Source organism: Mesoplodon mirus (assembly GCF_964341445.2).
Source record: "Mesoplodon mirus genome assembly, chromosome: 19".
Lineage (NCBI taxonomy): Eukaryota > Metazoa > Chordata > Mammalia > Artiodactyla > Ziphiidae > Mesoplodon > Mesoplodon mirus.
Window position 1 is genome coordinate 36,251,676 of NC_138995.1, and position 27,986 is coordinate 36,279,661.

The 27,986-nt window shown below is 38.0% G+C and overlaps 1 protein-coding gene across 6 annotated transcripts in view; it reads right to left on the reverse strand.

Annotated features, from left to right (window-relative positions):
* PHKB (phosphorylase kinase regulatory subunit beta) overlaps positions 1–27,986 on the reverse strand; it is a 202,563-nt gene that overhangs the window by 20,280 nt on the left and 154,297 nt on the right. For 5 of the 6 annotated variants that reach the window (XM_082607431.1, XM_082607427.1, XM_082607429.1 and 2 more), the window contains 10 exons: positions 23,930–24,013; positions 23,093–23,197; positions 21,868–21,950; positions 21,571–21,661; positions 14,791–14,852; positions 14,544–14,706; positions 13,352–13,433; positions 11,444–11,501; positions 9,171–9,261; positions 6,142–6,344 (listed from right to left, as the gene is read on the reverse strand). In XM_082607431.1, coding sequence (XP_082463557.1) covers positions 6,142–6,344; positions 9,171–9,261; positions 11,444–11,501; positions 13,352–13,433; positions 14,544–14,706; positions 14,791–14,852; positions 21,571–21,661; positions 21,868–21,950; positions 23,093–23,197; positions 23,930–24,013 — 1,022 coding nt within the window. Of the gene's footprint in view, positions 1–6,141; positions 6,345–9,170; positions 9,262–10,191; positions 10,283–11,443; positions 11,502–13,351; positions 13,434–14,543; positions 14,707–14,790; positions 14,853–21,570; positions 21,662–21,867; positions 21,951–23,092; positions 23,198–23,929; positions 24,014–27,986 lie in introns of all 6 variants that reach the window. The other variant, XM_082607432.1, reaches the window with a different exon arrangement.

Below are 27,986 nucleotides of genomic sequence, written 5' to 3' on the forward strand. Positions count from 1 at the left end.
ATAAATGAATTATTTGTTCTTAAGCAAGGTTTTAAGCAAAACCTTCCAGGGACTAATTCAAGGTAAATTTTGTAAAGAAACATATAAATAGAGTATGTGTTTGTGTTTGCTGCTAGCAGTAAATGCAAGGAAGCTGTTCATTTAAGGAGCTGAGGTCTGAGTAAAATTTATTTAGAATAAAGTGCAATAAAAATATATTAAAAAGATACAAAAATATCTTTTTTCTTTTCAGAAGGGCACTATCACAAGCCTCACAGACAGGATAACTGCAATTCTCTGAGGTTGTTAGATATCCCTTGAGTAGAGACAGGGTTCCAAAACCTTTCTGTTAATATGGTGGAGGAGCACCGTTGCAGGCACAGGATAATTTTTTTTTTTAATTTTTATTTAATTAATTAATTTATTTGGCCATGTTGGGTCTTTGTTGCTGCATGTGGGCTTTCTCTAGTAGCAGTGAGTGGGCGCTACTCTTCGTTGTGGTGCGCAGCCTTCTCATTGCGGTGGCTTCTCTTGTGGAGCACAGGCTCTAGAGCACAGGCTGAGTAGTTGTGGCACACGGGCTCAGTTGCTCCGTGGCATGTGGGATCCTCCCGGACCAGGGCTCAAACCTGTGTCCCCTGCATTGGCAGGTGGATTCTTAACCACTGCGCCACCAGGGGAGTCCCCACGGGAGAATTTTTCAGTGTCTGCCATGCTTCATGAGGTCCCACCAGATGATGGTGGGGTAAGACCATGTCAGATGGCAGCAGAGGATCCAAAAGGGATTTTGAGTTAAGGTTTCTTTATGAAATGCTTGGGATCATTCCACTGGGCCTTGAAGGAGAATCAAATATGGTGGAAAGGGATACCTCTAGGGTGAACATCTCTTGTGGGAGCAGAGGGTCTTTGCAAACCTAGGACTGGAAGACAAGAGTGAGCATGTGTGTGTTTGTTGGAGGGGGTGGGTGGGGCCTGGGATACTCCTCCTTGGGATTTGTAGTCTGCAGAAAGAAATCCCCAGAGGTACTTGCTCTCCAAATGCCACAAGATAGAGGACCTCAAATTACCAAATGTCACAGCAATACTGTTTAAGTTTTATCCTCTGCAAAAGACCTTCACATTCCTTACCCAGAACCGCCACAAACCAATGAAGAAGCCAGAGCAGGGACAGCCTCCCTATTTTATATACATGAGAGCTGGAAGAGGGATGGGGAAGCATGAACTCTGGAGTCATTCACCCTAGGTCCAAATCATGGTTCTTAGTCTTGTGACCAAGTGCAAGTTACTTAACTTCACTGAATTTTCATACTATCTTAATATATCTCTTGCACTGTACAAGGGGCTAACCTAGAATCAGTTCCAAATCATCCCTATTTTCTTGGTCTCATGATGAATAAAGGGGGCAAGATCTTATTTTTTATGTTTGTTAATTTGTAACTGTTCAGCCTCCTTGGTGTGTCTTGTACTGTACAATGCTAAATAGTACTGATCCTAGATTGGAGGACTGACAAACTAAAGACAAAAACCATCAGGAGGCAATGCACATCATAGCTGCTACATGAATACTTGAATGTAAAATGGGTCATAGGTAGAAATCATGTAGAAGGGACCATAAAGGGCATAAGGTTTTAGAAACAAACAGTAAGGCCTGTTTCCCTTAAAAGAGAGCAACACTATACATAAGTGAAAACATGCACAAAGTATTTAAGATTGAAGAACAAGAACTTTGGAGTCAGGCAGTCCTGGGTATAAATCCCAGTTCTTTCACTTACTGATTTAAGTCATCTAAGCTCTCTGAATCTCAGGTTGTTTACTTTAAAATGGGGGTCCTAGTGACTACCTCAAAGTTGTATGGATTAAATCAGATAATATATTTGAAGTATTTTTAGCATATTGTCTAGCATATGATAGGTGTGCAATAAATAACATGTGGTTATGGAGATGGGGGAGGAAAGGAGGATGGAACCGTTCACCAGAGTAAACCTTTGAGTGCAGGAACAACATGTTACTCACATATATATCCCCTTAGATCCTTACAGGGAATGCTGCTTAGAGAAGTACCATTATCAGGTAATTTGTACCCTACTCTGATATGATTAACTGCACCATTCCATTAATAAGTGGAGAAAGTTCTACATTCTTCTATTCTCTATATGTATGACTAGATTTTCATATAAACAAGGCCCTGTTTAACTTTGTCATTGCCTGAAGGACATGACTTGTACAAACCAAGTGCACTTATCAAAATTAAAAGAGTCCTTTATGTCTCTGAGTAGAGAGCCATGCTTTTGTTTTTCCTAAATTCCCCATCACTAGCTCAAGGCAAACTACCTGAATCTACTTATAACCTATATAATAAACAATCTGCCAAATTTTATTGAACATCTCTTGTGGGCTAGACCACAACACAGATAGGAGGAGAAGATCTGGTTTCTATCCTTGGCAGAAGTAAATTTCTTAAATAAATTACTTCTTATTTAAAAAAAAAAAAAAAAAAGAAGACGACTCCGGGACTTCCCCAGTGGCACAGTGGTTAAGAATCCGCCTGCCAATGCAGGGGACACGGGTTTGATCCCTGGTCTGGGAAGATCCCACATGCCACAGAGCAACTATGCCCATGCGCCACAAATACTGAGCCTGCACTCTAGAGCCCACAAGTCAAGCTACGGAAGCCCGTGCGCCTAGAGCCCGCGCACTGCAACGAAGAGTAGCCCCTGCTCGCCACAAGTAGAGAAAGCCTGCGCACAGCAACAAAGACCCAACGCAGCCAAAAATAAATTTAAAAAAAATAAATAAATTAAAAAAAATAAATAAATTAAAAAAAATTAGACTCCTTCCCAACTGACAATGTCCCAGTGTTTAGAGCTGACCCTGTGAGTCCAGCATATGGGGGAAATACACATAATAAGTTGGGCAGGGACACTGTTAATACCCAGAATGGGAATATAATGCCTCGATTAATTCCAGGATGAGTTTCAGGACAGTGAATAACGTTTCCCGGCAAATTTCTTCCGGAGGCTTTTTTCTATCATTAGATTTTTTCTATCATTACATACTAAGTCAGATGCTCTGTCCTGACATTTTTATTTCGGGTGACAGTTTGAGAAAAAAAGAGTATTTTACTTCTCACAGAAGGCACTGAACATATAGAATAGCAGATACAGAAACAGGAAGAAAACTATTTTTAGAATAAACTAAACATACTTCATTCCCATGCAGAGAAAGAAGCTTCAGGTCAGATGGATTCAAGGAAGAAAATTACATTGGATTTTTGAGAGAACATAAATTAGCCTAAAATGCTGAATAAGCAGTAAAGGAAAAACTACTTAGAGGCTGAAAAACACAGCATTATAAAATCCTGGGGAACAGTTAACTTTTACTTTAAGCCTTTGCTTAAGTCACGGTAAGGATGACTATCACTTAAAGAGTCCCCTGAATAGAACGTTTACTACAAATAATGTGCTTTGGAAGAGTTATAACCTATACTTCTTAGTCAGCCTCAGAGAAATGCCTGAATCTGTGACAACAGAGTACTTTTAATACCTGTATGGATACGAAGAATCACACCTCTTTTCATGTAGAGACAACTCACATGAAAGACCCATTTCTGCATCCTCATATATAGTCAAGAATTAGAGCTGAAAATTTTAGAGCTAACAGAGACCAAAAAATCAGGATATGATTCAAAGTTCTTATAATTGATTTAGAATACATCCTAATATTTGAAAGGAACTATTTTAAGGGATAAAAATGAAGGTCAAGTTCTATGCAGAGTGAGTTCATTTCTCAATCAAAAGAAAGAGGAGATAAAGAATGGGAAGCGCACCTGAAATATACTCTAACTAAAATCAGGTAAACAGTTTAAAAACTAATAACCTCAACTAAAAAAATTTAAATAAAACTGAAAAACATAACTTACAAAGTAGAAATCTCCCAGAGAAAATAATTGACACTGATTTTATGTATATTTTTCCACATATACATTATACACACACACACATATATATATACAGTATTATTGTTCTTTTATAAAAAATAGAACAATATATTTGCAACTTTTTTTTTCACTTAATTTATCTTGGACATTTATAAATGTCAGTATATTGACTTTATCTTGTTACTTGTAATGGCTGCACAGCATTTTATTGTATGGCTCACTATTTCAAACAAGCATGAAATGAAGACTGCTGTTAAAGTATGTCTAAATTCCTAGAATGAGAATTGTTGAAATGAGAGGCGTGCAGATACTTCCAATAAGCAACTAGTTTTTAATGTAATTTTTTGAAGGAAAAAATGGGTACTCATTTTACATAAAGTGCTTCATACTCACATGCAAAATTAAAACTAAGAAATGAAAGGGAAAATAAAATCAATCCAGCAATAGAAGAAAAAAAAAAAGAAACAATAAGAAAGCATGGTAACTAGAAAACAAAACATAATGGTAGAAATTAGTCAAAATATAAATGAAATGGCACAAATATCACATATATTTCTATTAAAAGATAATCAGACTGGATTAAATGTAAATATGGCATGAATGTTAAATATAAAAGACATATCTATATAAAATGAAAAAAGAACATTGAAGGTAAAGGAATGGAAGACAGTATACCAAGCTAATAAAAACAAAAAAAGAAAGCAGGCATGGCAGTAATATTAGACACAAAGAATTCATTTGTTATATTTCATGCATTGTAATGGGATCATGGTTATGCTTTTAAAAAGTCCTTATGTCTTAGAGATACACACTGAAGTATTTACAGATTAAATGATATGATGGATTTGATTTAAATCTATACGGGAGTGTGGGTGAGGCAGGTAGTGGGGGGGGGTATGAGTGAAATAAGATTGGCCATATGATGATATTGTTGAAGCTGAGTAATACTATGGGCTTTATTATACTATTTTCTATACTTCTGTAGATGTTTGAAATTAAAATAATTTTTAAAAAATAATTCAATTACAAAATAAATGACACAAGATACATTGTTAAAACATGGCAACATGGACAAAAACAAAGTTTTAAAATATATAAAGCAAAACGGATAAAAATGCAAGGAGAAATGGACAAATTCATAATCAGGAGAACGTTTTACAATTTATCAGCAATCGAAAGTCAAGTAGGACAGAAGTAGTAAAGATATTGATGATCTAATTATACAACTAGCAAGCTAAACACTTACTCACACTCACACACATTCGCAGGTATTTGCGCCTGACAGGCTACATAGTCTTTTCAAACACTTGAACATCCCCCAAATTGGCCACATATTAGGTTACTCTATATGCTCAAGTATTGTTTTCTGTTGACTTTTTTACAATTAGAACATATTCACATGATAGCTGCATTCAATACAATCAAAAATATGTTTAAAAAATGAAAAGAAGCATTTGTACTTTACTTGGTTGTGGCAGGCCTTTTAAACATATTATTTTGTTTCATCTCACACAAAACAATGAGGCTGGTATGAAAGCAGGAGGGAGGTTCAGCCACTGGCCTCAGGCCACTGAGATGATGAGTGGCGGTCTGGACTTGCACTCAGTTCCGCTGGATGCCAGAGCCTGGTCACGTGCTTACTGCACTGCCTCACACAGTGTTTGACTAAGAAGATTCAAGATCACCAGAGCCTTACTTTCAGCTTCTCCAAACAGAACACTTACGATTTTAATGACTAAAATTTAGATTTTGGTAGAAAATTCTATAATAGAAGAATATTCTTATAGATAGAATATTCTTAAAAGGACCAAGTTTTTATTTGAGTGTGTCCTCCTGACACCTAATTTTACTAAAAAACCCCCACTTTCTCTTAAGTCTTATCCACTTATTTATAGGATTTTTTACAAGTATTGTGCATAATGGGGTTTTTGTTTGTTTGTTTTGTTTTTTAACATGATACACCTGTTTAAACCCCTGGAGTTTGATTTTACCAGAGAACAGAGTTATTCCCCTACATCTCACATTGGGAGTTAAATATGTTTACCAGGAAGGTTTTTTTCAGGCCACTAGTATTTATTTCTTCATACCACCAGATGTTGTCTCTATGACTTAGGGCAAGATGCACTTTCCTAAATACCCACCAGATCTGGGGCAGCACTTCACTCAGAGAGGCCGAGGACCACTTGAACAATTCTCTTTATGCAAATGCAAAGTACTTTACTCACCCAATTCGTATTTTCAGCATGCCACGGAATAACTCCGGGTTATTGGAGATGATCCAGCCAATATGAATGACCAATTCTTGCTGAATGACCGCCTCCCTCTCATCATGGGTATTACACTTGTAATAGATGATGTTCTTAATCACTCTTGGAGACAAAGGATTAGAGATAACCTCTTCTTCATGTCCAAAGGCACCCAGAGTTACCTATAGGTGGCAGAATTTTATTGTAAAAATTTCCTAGCTACTAACAGATAAAAGAAAAAAATTCAAGGCTCAGGATGACTGGCAGGATGAAATTACTCTATGCAAGCTAGGGAATTAGGTAGAATAACTGTTCCTGCTATTTATTGAAATGGCTTTCAAAGGATGACTCCCACTGGAGTTCATGATGGTTCAGTCTGGTCTGAAATACAAGGGCAGGTGAGGGTCCTGGTTAGGACAGTGGAGGTGAGTGGATAAAATCAGGAAAGGAATATAAATAACTAATGAGATAAAATTATCCTGAATGACTTTAGTACTAGAAACTCCCCAGAGAAACCAGAATACACTGACTAGTTTTGTTTTAGTGCACAGTCTATGTTTGAGAGTATATCCTTCACCTCTTTTACAGTTTCTCATGTGGACGTGTTTACGCTTTAACAACACTGTAATCTTTTCAAAGGCAGGTGTAAGGACATAAGAGTTGTAGTGTAGCCCCACTTTTCCTGGCGTAGTTCTAGGCACCCAGTGAGTGCTGAAATACTTGTTGATATATCTCTGGCCTGTGGAGGGGAATAAACAAGACTGCCCACAAGCCTGCGAAATGAGAAAGCACAGAGGGAAATGGCAATGAAAATTCAAAGCCAAGAATGCTGTTGAGCCTGGGCAAGAGAAATTAATACTCTGCTGCCCCTTTCTCCTCTCGCCTTAGCATTCTGCCTCCCAGAAAAGTCTTCAGCCCCTCCTTCCTCCTCATTACCCCTCTCCCACTCTCTTCCTTGTACAGTGCACGATTATAAGATGCAGGAAAAAGAAGAGGACATCAAAGGGCCCTGTGTTTTCTGAGATGAGGGGAGAAAGCAGAACAGGGGTCTTCTGCCCCAACTTTGGGATGGAGTGAAAACGGAGAACTGCTAGTTTATTGTAACACAAGTGGTACCAACCAGTTAGTCCACGTGCGATTACTTTTATTAAAATGTCATCTTGTAAAGAAGAAAGCAAACAGAAGGCACATCATTGCCTCTGGAAGCAATGATGACTAAATCACTATTTCATTCCAGGGAGCTTGAGGTGATCTGAAACTGCTCTGTAGAAACAATATTACTTCAGTTTTCAGGGTGGAATTTCATAAATAAGCAATTGCAAACTTGGAATGCTCCATTCTCATTTCTTTTTTGTAAAAGTGTAAGATGCAGTGAATGAATGGACTTCATACATCTGAAGCAGAGCTGTCAGCCTCCCAGGTACCCAGCTCTGTAAGTGACTATTTCCCTGGGAGATGTGCTGGTCTGGTGGGCAATGGTCCAGCCACAGGCTCAGGACAGGCTCCAAGGCCTCCAGGATTCTGCTCTGTGAAGAGAATCTCAGAATCACAGGCTGTAATCCCCCTCTAGATAGTGTATAGAATGGACATGACCAACCCTAACCTACCCCTCCTCCTCTCCAACTGTCAGGTGCCAGTGACCTCAGAGATCGCCAAAACCTTCTCATACATTGTAGAATTAACTATATTTTCAGATATACTACAGGGGCCTAAAATCCAAGGAAAAATAGCTTCCCAAAGCCTGTTTACTTTCTTTAAGGGGTGGCTCAGTCCAAGGCAACAATACAGGACTCTGTGGCTGGATTTGAGGATTACAGTGAGGAAAGGAACCCCATAAATTACTACCTGTGTCTTGGTCTATTTAGCTGATGAATGAGGATCAAAATTCTACCTCTTAATAATTTGGAGAAAATAGAAAATAATGTATGTGAAAAGTGATTTAAATTTTTCTCAGGAGTTTTTTTATTAGTACAATACTTTTTTATTGTTATTAAATATTACAAAATAAAATATTCTTTCAACTTTTCAAAAGCTAGATGTCAAGATGAAATAATTTCAGTTTTAATGAGTTAAGAGCCCTGAGATATGAACAATGGGTTGATTCCATCAAAGAAGGTTAAAGTTTTTTGTATTATTATATCCCTAGGTTAACTATCAGGAAGACATGACAAAGCACACATACTCCCAAAGAAGAGATAGAAAGCAAACAGGTTTTCATTCCAATCAAATGATTATTCAGCCAGGTAATTAGAGCTTATAGAAAATAAAACAAAAAATGAGCAGCCATATTCCACTCCACATAACCACGTGCACAGGCTCAATTCAACCCACATTCACCAAGTGCCTCTCCAAGGCCATGCTGGGCACACTGGGACAGGTGCTGGACAAGACATGGACCATGACTTCTGGGGGTTCACGGCCTACCCTGGGGTGAGAGACACACATTCAAATGAACTGGGATCCAGGGCAGGTTGTGAGGAGTGTCACAGGCCTATTGTGAGAACCCAGAGAAAGGGACTGCTAACTGGAGATGGCTCTGTGAGGAGAAGATGACAAGAGCTGGTCTTGGTGGGAGGGGAGGAGCTGGAAGGAGAGGTGGCCCAGAGGGTTAAGGATCTGGGGAGTCAATGCATTTCTAAGGGGGAGAAGAATCTTAAGTGGAGTAGAAGGGAAAATGCGCCCTTCACTGCTCCCTGTCTTAGGATATTCCCTATCCTAAGCCTGTCTGGAGTGCTTTAGTAGGTGTCACACCATTTTCTTTGTCAGTATCTTCACTGATCTCAAGTTAACACAGAAGTTGAAAATCAAAGCTCTGAGGTGCAGCACAAATACTTAGTATCTGTGCATCTTTAAGACTAGATTTTGCTTGGGGAAGGAGCCTTTTGTAGAAATGCCTGAGTCGTGGTTGTGAGAGACCTATGACACTGAGGCTTGCCAGATTTAAAAGCCAGGGTCCTGCCCAGAAACCTTTGTGACTGTGATGAAGAGTCTGAAAATCAGATACTTACCTGTTTGCCCTGCACTAAAACATTAGTAATGGATGGGGCCAGGCTGTCCACTAGTTTACTTAAAAGACTTGCTGTATGGCGCACCACCGACCTGGGGGCGAAGAAGAGAGCAGGCCAGAGGTTGACAAATCTAAATGATGAATGAGTGGGAGTCTGAACAGGGAGACTTAAAAATATGCACAATTAGGCCCTCATGTAATAATGTGGAGGAAACACTGACCCCAAGACACTGGACCTAACAGCTGAAATCTCCCAGATTGTAGGACCAACCAGAATTAGGGAGGGATAACCTCATCCTCACCTCTGCCACCAGCATTATTTGTGCCATTAACAATTTAAAAAGAAAGAAAAGGGAGCCTAACTATCCCTTTGGCAGGGAGTGGCATAGGAGGAAGAATTGATTATTCTGATTTTGCATTAAAAAATTCATTATTAAGACCGTCACTGGTACATGCCCTCTATTCCTATAACCGCTTTAAATCAAGTTTCTTTCGGTGCCTAGATAACCAAATCCCTGGATCAGGGGACTCACTTAGTACTCAATTTTAGGAAGTGATACAATGAAATACCAGCATTTTTTTTCTTGCCAGAATGTTGGAGGAAGGAATTCACACTGCTATTTTTACATTTCTGAAGAAGTCTTAGACTGTAAGGAGAACAGATTTTTAAGCACAGCACCTGCAATACATAAGACATTTTTGCCCCCTCAAAAGTAAAAATTCACGTGGGACTTTTAGATGGAGAAAATAAAATAAAAATGTAGGTTTAAAACTGTTTTCTTGTATTTCAGGATATCTATGGGAGCTGACCTATAAAAAACATTTACATTGCTTTATCTCAACATAGATGAACTAGTAGAAAATTAAGTCATATCTGATAAAGTTAGTGAAACAAACACTTCCTACTTTTGGAGAAGCTTTCACTCACACATTGTAAGACCAAAAGACATATTTAACCCTCAGAACACAAATAAGCCCACACATTTCAAGCAGCTGGAGTTTCCACATTCTGTGCATGTTACCTGTTTCCCATGTACCAGAAAAGTGGTAATGTGTGGGGCTATAGAGGAAGAAAATTTCTGGGTAAATGCAGCCCCGTAGCGTACCGCCAACCTGGGTATGTCAGTAGAAAGCCATAAAAGGGAAAATACAGTAAATAAAACTTCCAGGAGTTTGTTCTTTTAAACATAACAGTCAGGACTCTAAATGTTTGCTAATGATTTATCTAAAATATTAAAGTATTAAAATATTAAGTATTAAACATAAAGCAAATACCGGTTTGCTTAACTGAAGATAAGATTATAGACCACATTTGAAATTTACTGACTAAAAAGCAACATCTATTGGTTTGCATGCCTTACTGTGCTGAGAATTTACAGCGAAAATCTGAGACTTAACCACAGGATTATTACATGATTTCTTCTGGGTCGGAATGGTATATTTATTATAAATCATAGAGTTAAAATACTGCTAAGAGACTGTTTTGTCTAATCCCCTTATTTTAGAGATTAGAAAACTGAGGCTCATTAAGGTTAAGGGAGTTTCTTATGACACTGCTTGAAACTTTTTTTTCAAAATTAGATAATAATGGGTTATTAAAATATATATATATATATTTATATACTCTTAATTTCAAAATGTTAGATTTTCCTAGTAAAACTGTTAGAATTGCTTCAAAAATGTAGACGGCATGCATTTAGACATACCTACCCCATTGTGAAATTAAACAATCTTATCTCAACTTACCTAATTTTTCTTCAGTCTCTGGGAAGAGACTACCTCTGCAGAACGTATCAGTTACTTGTTATGAAGCAACTACAATCACTGGGATTCATTCAACTTAAGTCATGAGAGAACTATTTCCTAAGTATATTATTTTTTGCTTGTGATTAAATGAAACACTGGTCTCTTCATGACCTTCTATAACAGAACAAGTTTCCCAAATACAAATTAGAACCTAAAGCATCTTGCTGGGACAGAGGAGGTACAGGGTAGGAAAGAGTCGTTGGAACATCATTCCAGTGCATCCTCTCCAGGTTCTATTCCTATGGGTGTCTTTACTCCCAGATATGTTTTTAATAACTTGGGAGAGCCATGATAAAATGCAATGTAGGCAGATCCTTAGAAAGTAGGCTGAGTCACAGTGCTGTAACCTTGGAGTTTAAAAGTAAAAATTAGGATGAATAACCACCTTAAAGACTGGTCCATTATCTTTAGGATACTGAATATGAAAACATAAAAATAAAACATAATGACAAGGACGCTAATACGAACCAACATTTTTTGCTGCCAGCTCTTCTATAGACTCTCTCAATGTGATCAGAAACGGTACCTAGACATCAGATAATAGGGTCTTTGTTGAAAAATGCTTTTAATTAAATGCATAACATTTATTCTCCTTAAAAAAAAAACTCCTGAATTTTCATTTTGTTCCATTAGAGTCAATACATCCATCCATTAATGTTCTGAACTACCTGACATATTTAAATATGTAACCCAAATATATAGTGTGAATGTCTCCAGCCCTTGTTACTACTTAGTTTGAGTATATGATTTGGAATAAGTACTTTATTTCTTGAAATTCATTGTTTTCTTAATACACAATCTATGTTTTTGATAAATAAAAATAAGTTATTTTAATTTACTATAGAAAATAAAAAACAGAAAATAGCAAATTGAACAAATACTATAGACTGACTATACATAATTCTTCATTTATTTGTTCAAAAAAACTTTATGGTGATTCCGTTATATGCATGATCATATACCAGTGCTCAAAAAAATACCACTGGGTTTCATTCTTTGGGAGCAATTTACATGCGGTCTGGCCTCATGACTGGTTTGTCAGTAAATTAACCATGTGACAGGACAGAGCACAAAAAAGGGTAAACAAGGGTAAAGAACAAGATCTTTATCATTTTACCCTGAACTTATTTTTATAGCTTTATAACAAATTGGATAAAATTATATTCAGATTCTGTAGATGCGTATGATTTTCAATATATAAGGTTTCTCAGATTTAAAACATTTAAAGTCTTTTAAATATCTAAGAAACAGATGATTATTCCCAAGTTTATAAAAATGGTTTAAAAAATAATTCTTTCAACACTTTCATTATAAACTATTTTATATAAATTTTGTTTCATTTTAAAGCACTATTAAAATAACCATTCTGAATTCTAGGTTCCTAATGAAATGTCTGCTTTTTAATTATCCTATTGTTTTAAAGTATAAATTATGATAAATGTCCTCAATATAACTAGGATCCTGTTTACACTTTGAGTTTCAAGATTAATTAGAAACATGAAGGATTCTGTTTGAAATTTGCTTAGAGTTCTTCTGCCTTAATAATATTAAGTTAAAAAATTAAGACTATTCAATTCACTGTATAATACTCAAGACAGTTATGTCTTAGCTACAATAATGCAAAAACTAAGTAGACCTTATTTGAATAAACAATTATGTTTAGTTCACTACCAGAACTATAAGTTTTATTAATTACTTTGCTGTTTAGAATATCAACTCAATTTCTAATTCTAACCAAACAATATGCATCTCTGGACAGAGAACTTCCAGATGAGCTAAAAATTTTGAGTAGCTAGACATTAAATACTTGAAATGTATCCTACATTATTCTGCATTATAAAATGCCAGGAGTAGACCATGATGTAGAATTCAAAGATTCCTTAGAGTAGTGACTCAACATACAAGTGCAGATTTCAGGGATAATTGGGCTTCATCCTTAATGCAGAGTGGACATGAACACTATTAGAATGATTTATTTTTGTAAACAGTCTTGAGAGTACAATTCTACTAAATGCCATGTTCCATTTCAAATGGCTGCTGCAGACCATCAAGGAGCTAATTTTTATAGCTATAATGATTGAATATTGTTCTTGAAAACATACAGAAAGTAAAACTGGAAACAGAAACTGTCAATAAACAACTATGGAGTTATCAGAGGTTAACAGTCACAGGCAGAATCCAGGTTCCAACAGCATTCAGACAATCAGAGAAGGGGGTATGAATTTTCCTTTCAAAAGTTTTTTTTAAAAAAAGGTTTAATAGAGGAGAAAATAACTTGTAACATTTTAGTGGATATTCATTATGCATATTTGATATAAGTTCAAAAATAGAGAGGTCTTTTTATTTAAAGATGTTCTCTTAGACATGTACTCTTACCTTCCTTTGTGATGAAGTTGGGCCCTTCTCTTTTGAGCAGTATACCCAGCAGGATGGCTTGGCTAGCCAGACAACTACAGTCCTGAAAATATAAATCACTATGAGTAACTGTAATGAAATGGGTACAAGAATTACCACAGTAGGTAACTAATCATGAAACCACATGATGCAAAGAGGAAATATTCTGTTATGCAATTGAGAAAAGATAAAATGTCATTGATATACTACCAAACGTAAGATGACATTATACAACTATTTATTTTAGCTATCTTGGAAACAGTGGGTAGGCAAGCTAGCTTCCTGGGGTAGTAGGATTTAATAATCAAATTTTCCAGGAAACAAGATAAGTAATGAATAGAAAATATGTTGTCGACAAGCATTAATACTGATTCTGCCACTCTCTGAGAGATTTGGCCAAGTCATTTAACCACTCCCTTTTTGACTTTACTTGTTCATAAATGGGAGACCACGTTGCTGTCAACCCACTGTGGAGAGAAGGATGAAAGGAGGGGATGTATGTAGACCACTTATTATATGCATTATGTTTTATGCCTACTATATCATATTCATGCTTATGTCGATCTATAGATAGTATCGGTCAATCACAAGAACTGGTATCTGACAGGTTATATATTTAGCCTACATGCTCAAATTTGTATGGTCTAATAAAATGTCACTGTGTTTATAGCTCTACCATTAGAATTTCATTTCCTTTGATAGGTACTATACCTTATACCCCCCACCCCTCCTCCTTTAAAATGAAAATAACCTCAAGGAAGGTATAATACTAGGTTGCTAACATAATATTCATATGGATGTAGTTATAGGATTCCTTTCCTCGGTAACTGGAGAGACTCAAAGCATTAGACCTAAAAACTGAGACAGGAGAGAAGACCTGGGTTGGGAAAAGGCAACAAAGGGCACTGAAAGAGAAATCTGGAGATCCCAAAGGCAACTATACTTCTTTAATGGGTTACTCAAGACAACACACTCCTTAAGCATCTTTAAGACATCCACACTAATATCAGACCATGAGAACTACCTCTCATTACTGCCTCAGGTACAGACAGGCATCTACCTCCAGGTTAACTACAACCTTCTCTGGGAGGACAAGAAGAAATATGGTTTGCCTCCGGGAGTTCCTGCTCTGCCAGTCTCACTCAGGGCCATGTGGGAATTGCATCTTCCTCACATTCAGTTTTTGAAGAATTTCATGGGTGGGTTTGTTTTTCCATTCAGTAATGGAGACATCTGGCTGCTGTTCTTGTTCAGGAGCATTGGAGGTGCTGCTTTGTCGTTTGACTTTTGAATGTTTGGGAACTTCTAGTTCCTCAAAACTCTTAAATTCTGGAAGCCTAGAATTTAAAAGAAAAAGTTTCAGATTCCCTGCATTCCTAATGTAATCTCAAGAAACACAATAATAACCTAAAAGAACTTACTCTTCTATGCCACTGATTCGTAAGAAGTCAAGTTGTTCTACCACAGCTCCAGATATTAGTGTCTGAAACGTGATTGAGAAAAGGGTCACAGCTCTTAAATTCAGCAAGCTGCAACCTTATGATCTACGTACATACTTTTCTGTAAATACGTAATACTTTTTAAAAAGTTTACTGAAAAAATATACATGATTTTTAAGTAACTTCTTAAATGAGCATTCTATAATCAGACAGATTTTCACAGACAACAAAACCCCCTGAAATAGAACATACACATCAAGCTACAAGTTCATGAGTCATAATAAATAGCAGAATCAACATGAGATGAATTGTTTTTCTTCCCATCCTCTTATTTATTTTTAAGCTCAATTAAAATTCAGTATTTATTAAAATGTTAGAAAATAAAATTTTGAAATAAAAAAACTCATGAAATACCAATGTTGTCTTCAGAAAAGATAATTATGCTTGGATTTTGCTACAGTAATATATTTCAGGGCTATCCAATGATGAGACACTGCCAACCCTCCATTTTTCATGAAGGTGTTGATTATTTACATTCTGGAAACCAATATTTGGTCATTTTATATTCCCTTAGTTCCTGATTATAGCTTGAGCAAACTAAATGAGGCCAAAGTTGAACACAGTTGTTTTCTGTCAGTGGTTCATGGTGAATGTATAAATGAATGATAACCCACAATGATTTTTAGCACTATGTGTCACTTCTAATTATCTGATGAACTGTCAAATAAAAGTGAGAAATGTACTGCCCAGAAAATAAGCCATAAATTATTATTTTAAAAAAAAGTTAATTTTTCAGTCTTAAATATATTTCTTTCTCTATTTTCTCACTGTTCATTTCAAATGTGAAGCAACAGGATATAGGGAATGTTGCTCTTGTTGGCTAACCACCCAGAGTTGTGCTGCCTTCTCTTCTAGTGAAAACTCATAAAGTAGCTCATCAACAAATAGCCACTACAAATCGCAGGATGGACATGTTACCAGCAATCGTACTAAAGCCTCCATGCAGAGTTTGAGTGAGAAAGGCCAAACATGCAACTGATATGCACATTTTTATGTGGCCCAGCCACAGTCAGGGTCTGAGAGCAGTCTGTGCCTGGGCAGAGAGCAGTGCCAAGCACAATGGAAGTCTATAGAGTGATATTTCCTAGGATGCAGGCTTACACCTACACATACTGCTCTCTAATTAACTAATCTGTTAGACGAATATTTACTGGACACCGATATATGCCAAGCACTACGCTAGGTATTGAGGATATAGCATGAACAAAATTAAGTAGACAATAAACAAACAAAAACCTAAGTATGTAGAAAATATGAACAGACCAATCACAAGCACTGATATTGAAACTGTAATTAAAAATCTTCCAACAGGGCTTCCCTGGTGGCGCAGTGGTTGAGAGCGGCCTGCCGATGCAGGGGACACGGGTTCGTGCCCCGGTCCAGGAGGATCCCACACCCCGCAGAGTGGCTGGGTCTGTGAGCCATGGCTGCTGGGCCTGCGCGTGCAGAGCCTGTGCTCCACGACGGGAGAGGCCACAACAGTGAGAGGCCCACGTACCACAAAAAAAAAAAAAAAAAAAAAAAATCTTCCAACAAACAAAAGCCCAGGACCAGATGGTTCCATAAGCAAATTCTATCAAACATTTAGAGAAGAGCTAACACCTACCCCTCTCAAACTCTTCCAAAATATAGCAGAGGGAGGAATACTCCCAAACTCATTCTATGAGGCCACCATCACCCTGATACCAAAACCAGACAAAGATGTCACAAAGAAAGAAAACTACAGGCCAATATCACTGATGAACATAGATGCAAAAATCCTCAACAAAATACTAGCAAACAGAATCCCAAAGCACATTAAAAGGATCATACATCATAATCAAGTGGGATTTATCCCAGGAATGCAAGGATTATTCAATATAGGCAAATCAATCAATGGGATACACCTTATTAAAAAATTGAAGGAGAAAAACCATATGATCATCTCAATAGATGCAGAGAAAGTTTTTGACAAAATTCAACACCCATTTATGATAAAAACCCTACAGAAAGTAGGCACAGAGGGAACTTTCCTCAACATAATAAAGGCCATATATGACAAACCCACAGCCAACATCATCCTCAATGGTGAAAAACTGAAACCATTTCCTCTAAGATCAGGAAGAAGACAAGGTTGCCCACTCTCACCACTCTTATTCAACACAGTTTTGGAGTTTTAGCCACAGCAATCAGAGAAGAAAAAGAAATAAAGGGAATCCAAATTGGAAAAGAAGAAGTAAAGCTGTCACTGTTTGCAGATGACATGATACTATACATAGAGAATCCTAAAGATGCTACCAGAAAACTACTAGAGCTCATCAATGAATTTGGTAAAGTTGCAGGATACAAAATTAATGCACAGATATCTCTGGCATTCCTATATACTAATGATGAAAAATCTGAAAGTGAAATCAAGGAAACACCCCCATTTACCATTGCAACAAAAAGAAAAAAATATCTAGGAATAAACCTACCTAAGGAGACAAAAGACCTGTATGCAGAAAATTATAAGACACTGATGAAAGAAATTAAAGATGATACAAATAGATGGAGAGATGTACCATGTTCTTGGATTGGAAGAATCAACATTGTGAAAATGACTCTACTACCCAAAGCAATCTACAGATTCAATGCAATCCCTATCAAACTACCACTGGCACTTTTCACAGAACTAGAACAAAAAATTTCACAATTTGTATGGAAACACCAAAGACCCCGAATAGCCAAAGCAATCTTGGGAAAGAAAAACGGAGCTGGAGGAATCAGGCTCCCTGACTTCAGACTATACTACAAAGCTACAGTAATCAAGACAGTATGGTACTGGCACAAAAACAGAAATATAGATCAATGGAACAGGATAGAAAGCCCAGAGATAAACCCACGCACATATGATCACCTTATCTTTGATAAAGGAGGCAAGAATATACAGTGGAGAAAAGACTGTCTCTTCAATAAGTGGTTCTGGGAAAACTGGACAGCTACATGTAAAAGTATGAGATTAGAACATTCCCTAACACCATACACAAAAATAAACTCAAAATGGATTAAAGACCTAAATGTAAGGCCAGACACTATCAAACTTTTAGAGGAAAACATAGGCAGAACACTCTGTGACATAAATCACAGCAAGATCCTTTTGACCCACCTCCTAGAGAAATGGAAAGAAAAAGAAAAATAAACAGATGGGACCTAATGAAATATCAAAGCTTTTGCACAGCAAAGGAAACCAAAAACAAGACGAAAAGACAACCCTCAGATTGGGAGAAAATATTTGCAAATGAAGCAACTGACAAAGGATTAATCTCCAACATTTATAAGCAGCTCATGCAGCTCAATAATGAAAAAACAAACAACCCAATCCAAAAATGAGCAGAAGACCTAAACAGACATTTCTCCAAAGAAGATATACAGACTGCCAATAAACACATGAAAAAATGCTCAACATCATTAATCATTAGAGAAATGCAAATCAAAACTACAATGAGATATCATCTCACACCGGTCAGAATGGCCATCATCAAAAAATCTAGAAACAATAAATGCTGGAGAGGGTGTGGAGAAAAGGGAACCTTCTTGCACTGCTGGTGGGAATGTGAATTGGTACAGCCACTATGCAGAACAGTATGGAGGTTCCTTATAAAACTACAAATAGAACTACCATATGACCCAGCAATCCCACTACTAGGCATATACCCTGAGAAAACCATAATTCAGAAAGAGACATGTACCAAAATGTTCATTGCAGCTCTACTTACAATAGCCAGGAGATGGAAACAACCTAAGTGTCCATCATCAGATGACTGGATAAAGAAGATGTGGCACATATATACAATGGAATATTACTCCGCCATAAAAATAAAAGAAATTGAGTTATTCATAGTGAGGTGGATGGACCTAGAGTCTGTCATACAGAGTGAAGTAAGTCAGAAAGAGAAAGACAAATACCATATGCTAACACATATATATGGAATCTAAGAAAAAAAATATCATGAAGAACCTAGGGGTAAGACAGGAATAAAATACAGACCTACTAGAGAATGGACTTGAGGATATGGGGAGGGGGAAGGGTAAGCTGTGACAAAGTGAGAGCATGGCATGGACATATATATACTACCAAACGTAAAATAGATAGCTAGTGGGAAGCAGCTGCATGGCACAGGGAGATCAGCTTGGTGCTTTGTGACCACCTAGAGGGGTGGGATAGGGAGGGTGCGAGGGAGGGAGATGCAAGAGGGAAGAGATATGGGAACATAGGTATATGTATAACTGATTCACTTTGTTATAAAGCAGAAACTAACACACCATTGTAAAGCAATTATACTCCAATAAAAATGTAAAAAAAAAGATTAAACAATGGATTAAGTGAAAGACTCATAAATGAGCCGATTAAAAATTGGAGAGCTGTCATTTATGTTCAAGATGTAGATATAAACAAAGACTTCACTGCTTAGTGATGGGAAGCCATTATTCATTGCTCTGACTTTCAAAGTGCAGTGTTGCACGAACTCGTGGTGCAGCATCTGTGCTGTCAGAATTAAGCCACTTGTGCTGTCTATGTGAAAATAATCTGTGCTGTTGTAAGTATCCTGGACAATATGATAATGTACTATTTTATTGTCTTCTGAATCTGCATCGGTAGAGGGAGACAACTTGTGAAACAGCTGTCCCAATGAGAGATGTTTCTGATAATATACAGCACAGTGCAAAATCCCTGGCTCACCTCCCCAACCCTGCTCTCAGGACATGGAAGCAAAATGTATGCCCTTCAAGCAGAAGGCTAGATGTTTATTTTCTGGGGAAACTGAAGAGCAGAGGAGAAAAAGATATCCAGATATTGGCACCTGTATTTTCCCCAGCAAAAAGGGCCTTTGGGGCTTCCCTGGTGGCGCAGTGGCTGAGCGTCCGCCTGCCGATGCAGGGGACGCGGGTTCGTGCCCCGGTCCGGGAGGATCCCACATGCCGCGGAGCGTCTGGGCCCGTAAGCCATGGCCGCTGGAGCCTGCGCGTCCGGAGCCTGTGCTCCGCAATGGGAGAGGCCACAACAGTGAGAGGCCCGCGTACCGCAAAAAAAAAAAAAAAAAAGGGCCTTTGCCACCAGACTACTTTACAAGTAAATTCATCATGACAACGATCCTTGTTCCCAAACACACACCTTCCAACGAACATTTATTCTTTCACTCTTAAAAATGAAAGGATAGCTAAAGATTACCAGACATCTGACAAATGTCTCCAACATGAAAGACTGAGCCCCCCAAAACAGAGAAAAAAAACCTGAAAGAGATAATGTAGTAAGGGAAAATTTCCAAAGCTCTCTAGTTAATGTTCTCAGAAGGATAAGACAAAATATAATACCCAGGAAAAAAAGGACAAGATACTATGACTGGGAAAATTAAAAACATGATAGCCAAAACACAAAACTCAACAGAGGAGCTACATGATAAATAACAAAGAAATTGCCCCACGAAGCATTACAAAAAGACAAAACAATAAAAAATAAGGGGAAAAGATAAAAACTTAGGTAAAAATCAATCAAGTATGCAAAATATTAGGTTGGCCAAAAAATTCGTTTCTGTAATATCTTGTGGAAAAACCCGAATGAACTTTTTGGCCAAGCCAATACAAGCACCAGTGAATGATTATGTAAACATGCCATTTACCACATTACATACACAGGTCCCTGTTTATAAATTTTCCTCTTTCTTACTCAATATTGAGTATCTACTACATAAAAGAGTATGGAATGATCACAACTTTTTAAAGGAAATAAGTCGATAATGGACTACAATTTGAATAGTTTATGTTAAAGGTCATAAAAGGATATTAAAAAAGAAAAGTATCATTTCTGGTCTGAGTGATTCTGCAGAACTGGTCTTTAAAGTTTGGTAAGACTTCAAAGCCCAGTGATGTTGAAAGAAGGGAAGCTACTCCAGGCAGAGGAAATGGAGTGAGCAGAAAGGGGCAGAACCTCACAAGGTTGAGAACACAGTAAGTAATCTGTATTGGCTGAAGCAGAAAGAATGTTTAGTAGGAGATAACTGTGGACAGAGAGGCTGCTATGGTTATAGGGAACCACAAAGGGCTTCTGTTATTTAGGCGCTATGAAAATAATGCTGTAAACTTCTGAACGGAACAAGGATTATCTCCAGGTTGGACGTCACTGTGTGGTAGGGAACAGAGCACTGGACCAGAGAGTCAAAGAACCTGAGGTCATACAGCAGGTCACTTCGCCACTCTGGACCCCAGGTTCCTCAGATGCAAAACTGAGGTCAGAGATGATCTCTGAAAGTCTGAAATTCTGGTGGGAAACCACTGCAATCGCTCAAGCGTCAGATTGGAGGGATCAGATAAATGGGGTGATGACAATAGGAACGGGAAGGTAGACAGGGAATAAAACCTTCAGACAGGGCTTCCCTGGTGGCGCAGTGGTTGAGAGTCCGCCTGCCGATGCAGGGGACGCGGGTTCGTGCCCCGGTCCGGGAGGATCCCACATGCCGCGGAGCGGCTGGGCCCGTGAGCCACGGCCGCTGAGCCTGCACGTCCGGAGCCTGTGCTCCGCAACGGGAGGGGCCACAACAGTGAGAGGCCCGCGTACCGCAAACAAACAAACAAACAAACAGAAAAAACCTTCAGACAAAAACCTTCCACAGAATATAATTAAGAAACATAGCTGTATCTGTGGATTAATTGTGCTGGAAACAGAAACACTGAAATTCAGAAGACTACCTGTAGACGATCAACATGAACTTTGACTCCTCCAACCACTCCGTTCTTAAAAGCTGCCAGCATATCTAATATGGGATTGAATCGGCTACCTCTGAAAAATATAAACAGATAAACAAAATGTGCATATGAACAACAGAATGAGAAATTAATAATCTAGTACTAAGTACCCTTTACATACGCAAAACACTCTGTCACACGCTGAGATGGATATAAAAATACAAGGAGGCCCTGCTTCCAAAGGATTCACAGTGTTAATGGTGATGAGATGCATGCACCTCAACTCTTTCATCCACCTACCTTATATTGTCTTCCCGGATGAGAACAAGGAAAAGTGGATGTCCATGCATTTTCCAGTATTGCTTAATAAACTGTAGTGCATTCTATTAAAACATAAGAATGAGGCAGGATGTAATGGCGCAGTATCTGAGCTGATCAGGATGCTTAACCATTAGTGGCAAAGAACCAACAAAACTCTTCTATATCAAGATAATTCACAATCAAACCCTGGATAAGATAGACTACTTAGGGGTAGAAATGTTCTAATACATACAAGTTAAGCTAGAAACCATTTTGATTTTAAATTTCGTTCTTAAAAATAGTCAGATCACACATGTTTTAAGGCTGCACCCCCCCTTTTTTTGAGGCCTAATAAATACAGTTCGAGAATGGTCCCAGGAAAGGAAAATCAACCCAGAAGATTAATTCTCACTCCACGTTACTGTAGATTTATATTACAGCCGGTAGAAGAGATTGGGGTGAATCTATACAGACCATTGGAAACATGAAGAGTTCCTTACTTGACTCAATTTCTATTATCATCATCATCATCATCATCATCATCCCATCAAAGACATACATAACACTTCACTATGTGCCAGGCACTATGCTGAGGGCTTTGCATATATGAACTCCTAATCCTCAGGGCAGCCCTATTCAGTTATACAGATGAGAAAACAGGGACACAGAGAAGTTAACTAAGTTGCCCAAGATCACAGAGCTGGTAAACAGTAGAGTCAAGATTTTAACAAATGAAATCTGGCTCCAGACTTCATGCTCTGGGCCATGACCCTAAGCTTTTCTACTCTGCAAATGAAAAAGGGAGTGGAGGAGATTTTAACTGAGTGGGTATAATGAGTTAGCTGAGGTTTTACTTGAAATTCTTCATAAATAAAATCATTTTGGTAACTCAACTTTTGTTCAAAAAGGGATAAACTTACTGTCGTATGAACATGGTTTCCAAAACAGTTCCCCCTCTGCGTTTACAACTACAGTATATATCCTTTCATTCCATTTGTAGAAGGTAGACAAGTCATACAACTTTATATAAAACAGAATACATCTATTATTCTAATGCTGCAAGTAATTTAACTCCCCAAAGCTATGCAGATGTTGTTTTACTTTCATATTTGATACTGTATTAACCCAGTATCATAGACCCAGGAGCACTTAATTTAACAACATATGATAGAAATAACTAGAAACAAAGTCATCCCATTTCAATTAAAAGGTGTTCTGAAGCTACCTTTATGTCATCTATCAGCAGTAAAACATCTTGAGACATGTAGAAATCACTTAGGTCAAAGATGATAGGGTAACAAACCACAGTCTTTCCTAGAATGCGATAAATCTGTAAGGGATAAATTAAAAAAATAATAAAAAAAATAAATAAAACAGACCAAAGGCAAACGTACAGTACTATAAGTCCTAATAAAAATTAAAACTGATGTTTAATTCTGAATAAGCAAACAAAATAATCTTATAAAATCTACATAATATTAAGAAGGTACAGCTTCTTGACTGACTCAGTATGCTAATAAAGTAGTCCACCTCTACTATAAGGGAAAAAGCCTCCGTTTGAGCAAATACTACTATCAGGTATCAGGTATCTTACTAATCAGGTATCTTAGAAGGCTCAGAAACAATAGAGCAGTGAGACGCTTATCTATTTTTAGAAGAGTTTGTGGTATCACACAAAACTAATTATTATTATTATTTTTTTTTTATTTTGCGGTACGCGGGCCTCTCACTGTTGTGGCCTCTGCCATTGCGGAGCACAGGCTCCGGATGCGCAGGCTCAGCGGCCATGGCTCACGGGTCTAGCCACTCCACGGCATGTGGGATCTTCCCGGACCAGGACACGAACTCATGTCCCCTGCATCAGCAGGCGGACTCTCAACCACTGTGCCACCAGGAAAGCCCCAAAACTGATTACTGATATTTACTTGTAGAAAATAATAATTCAGATAATTAGCCCAAGTATATGATGAAATGTGAGAATGGATGCATAGCAGGTCAAACATCATTCCCGTCTGTGGTATTACAATCTGAACACTGCTCTACAAGGAAATTTCATGAGTACCTTTGATGTACCGAGGCAGCCAATGGGCCTATCTGGCCTTCCGCAGAGTCCTAATTTTTCATTGATTCCCAGATGGAAATAAGCCTGTAAGACACAAATGTGTAAATCAGAGCCAGACAAAAATTCATGCTTTTCCTTTTTTGCCCCCTTTTCCCCCCTCGACCAATGCCTTGCTAATTTCTGATTTCTCCAGAGAAAAAGAGGCCAGGGAAACTTTATTCAATGGACTTGTAGGAAAACAAGCCAGCTAATGACATCAACTTAGATTTTGGGGCACTGGGAGATTTGAGAGCAAAAGTTTTGCAGATCCATTTAGCAACATTCTAAAATTTGACATTGTTCTTACACTGTCATGTCATGAATTTATATCTTGCATGGTTCGATCTGATTCATACAAGCACACAGAAACAGATGCTTCCTCTGTGATAAAAATTTTGGCTCTTTAAAGTTTTAAAAAACAGGGCCACATAACTTCTACCAGATTCCCACCTTCAAGTATTTCCCACCAACATGGAAATGTCTTTACTGATTTTTCCAATTATATGAATTTTATGAAAAATTTAATACATATGCTACAAGTGAATGGTCCTGTTACTCTCGTAACCCCTTAGGCAACAACTATTTCACTTTGGTATGTGTTAAAAGGAGTGTAATTTATTGTGTGATCCCTAAGAAACACCAGAAGCATAAGACAGGGTTATAGATTTTTAACAGTGCATAGATAAATACCCATATCACATACACAAATATATGTATATATATTTACATAAATGGGTTCATATACTATGTAATCTGGTGTTCCATTTTTTAAAATTTAATATTGTTTTTCTACAAAGTAAAAACAGATAACTTGGAATGAACTAGGGGTTAATCAGTGCTAGAGCCAAGCTCTTAATCCAATCAAGAAGTCTCCTTACCCTATTTAACATGGATCCCCTGATGAAGGCAGCTCCCAATTTTTTGTTATTTCAAAACTAATTCTGTAACCAACTTTGGACAGTATACTATTACTTCTGCAGGATAATTTCTTAGACTTGATGGATCAAAGAGAATATACATTCTCTTTCAAACATACTGCCAGGTTGGTCACCCTCCAGAAATAATGGACCAATTACTTCGACATTAAATGTGCATAGGCCATTTTTGTCATTCTCTTGAGTCACAATGACATTTCATTTTAGTTTTAAACAACTGTATTCAAATATTTTGTGGTGGACCACTTTCCCATATATTTAATAGCTATTTGTATGTTCTATGCACTTTTTCCTTTTTTCCCCTGTCTACTGGGCATTTGTCATTCTTTTTCATTTGTAAAAGATCTTGGTATGTTAAGAATATTGCCGTTTTATCAAATATTTTACTCAATTTGCTCATCTTCAATGTTGTTACGAAATGTGAGGATGACTGCATAGCAGTTCAAACATCACTTCAGCATTTGGTATTTCAATCTAAACATTTTTCTACTAGGAAATTTCACAAGCACCTTTGATGTGCCAGGTTGTTTATGCTACCTTCAATTATATTTAGTTAAATCTGTCAATCATTTTCTTTTTTTTTTTTTTTGTGGTACGCGGGCCTCTCACTGTTGTGGCCTCTCCTGTTGTGGAGCACAGGCTCCGGACGCACAGGCTCAGCAGCCATGGCTCACGAGCCCAGCCGCTTCGCGGCATGTGGGATCTTCCCGGACCGGGGCATGAACCCGTGTCCCCTGCATCGGCAGGCGGACTCTCAACCACTGCACCACCAGGGAAGGGAAGCCCATGTCAATCACTTTCTTAATCTCTTTTTGCCACTAGTGTTACTCTACGAATGGACTTCTCCTCACAACAGTTGTAAACTGTTCTCCTGGGGTTTTTTTTAGTGATTTTATATCTAAATCATTCAAAAGATATTTAAATCTTTAACCTGTCTGGAATTTATTTTTGTATCTGATGAGAGGTAGAAATCTAACCTAATGGAAAATCAAACCAACTGTCTCTACACAATCTACTGATTATCATTTGAACTGATTTCAAATATCAGCCTCAACGTATACAAAATTAATGTCATCACCAGAGCTCTCTGTTCATTCTGCCATGGTGCACACATGTGTGTCAGAGTTAGCTCTGTCTCCTTCTCCTTCTGCATTGAATGTTCCTAGAAAATAGCGCCCCCTGAGTTGGCACTGTGCCTGGCATACAGCTGGTGCTCAGGAAATACTTGATGGATGAATGAGGGAGCAAGTGAATGTCCTCCTGAGCCACATGTGCATGCATATTAATTCTGGAACAGCAGTGGTTTTAGACAAAGTCCACTGGCTAGAAAAAGTACTCTGTAAGCATTACATAGCATTGTATAGCTACACTGAAACTACAGTGCACAGCACTAGATGGAGACCACTTTCCCTTAAATTAATATTTATGTCTAAACTACTTTAGATTTCTTCTTTTAGGCAAATGATTATATTAATCAACCATGCACAAGTTAAAATGTACTGATCTAGGTAGACTTAACGGAAATCTTTAAATACTACTCTATTACAGTAAAAGCATTTTCCTTAACTTTCTGAACCATGGTAGAGAAGGTCTATGACAATTAAGTAATCAGATGCAGAATGCTCCCTGAATTCTAGGGTACAGATAATACCGTCCCTACATTGTACACATTCACACCATTTAATGCACTGAAACAAATAGCAGGGACCAAACCTCCTGGAAGTACAGAAATACTTCATTCTAGATCTGCACTGTTGTCAGATCTCCCATGAGGCAAATCAAACCACAGTTACCACATTATGAAACATTAACCACACACAGTGAAAGCCTTACCCTCAGCTGTCTGCCCTCACACCCTCTTCAGTGGGCTGAAGGAGGGTGCAACTTCTCAGAAGAGAATAAGCAGCCATTGGCATAAGAATATGTGTATTAACTAAGATTTGAGGGAACATTTTCACTTTTAAAAGGTAGACTATAAGAAGCAATGTAGTCGGCAGTATATCTTAGAGGGTGAATCCCAAAATGCAGCTAGCTTGAAACACAGAGGCTGTAGCCACAGAGAATTTTCCATCCTGACACGTGCACAGAGAAGCTGGGCTCCTGGTCACAAATCTGTCTTTTTAGCCACAACACACACCCAAATTGTAAATCATGCGTTAATGCCATCTTTAAAACAACAAAGTATAAAATAAGTCAGGACCTGTTATAAGTCTTCACTTTGTAACAGAATGCTTCCTATCACCTCTGTGACTCCTCAGCACCTTGTACTAACATCTATCATAGCACCGATCAAAGTGGATTGTCATTAACTATTTTTTCTGTCATCCCAACAGACCCAGAGGTCACCGACTGAGAACAGGGACAGAGTCATTTTATCTGTGTGCCCCACGCAGTACTCTGCACAGAACAGGTGTTACTGATAAATGAATGAATAAAATGCCACATTCAAGTTATTTGGAGCCATGTTGGTCTCTTAAATCTTGATTGCATGTTGTCTGGTAGAGTACAGATGCTACCAGAAAGAGGTGCTAATATACATTAGGCCTGAAGAAACAGATTCAGGTTAATTTGTTTTGAGAGCATATTTATCAAAGAATAATAACAGTTGTCACCATTCTCTGGAGCTTTCAGTGAGAGACCATAAAAGTGTATCAGCAAATACAGCCTGCACCTGAATGTTAAGTGCACAGTGTTACAACCTTAGATTTTCTGCCCTTCCATATAGCCTCCTCTCCTTGCCTTGTGGATCCTTACTTCCCTCTTGGCCTCATTTAGCCTCTTCTACAATGAAACCTAGCTTTCCATCGTTTACTTCTTAATGTGATTTTAAAGTGTTACCTACTCCAGGGTTCCTTGCATTTTTAGCCATGTCTCTTTAATCGAGGGGGAGAAAAGAGCTCTAATTTGTTAAGGACTTTTGAAGAGCTGGTGCTCTGGGTGACCTAACACCCAGGTTCTGGTTTTGTTGCCAATGCATGAAGTCTAGTCTGATTAGCAACAACTCTGGGGCCTTGCATTTTCACTGCGATGTGCACCTCACTTCTCTGAGCTTTTATTCTTTGTTGTAACATCAAGGTTTTAAT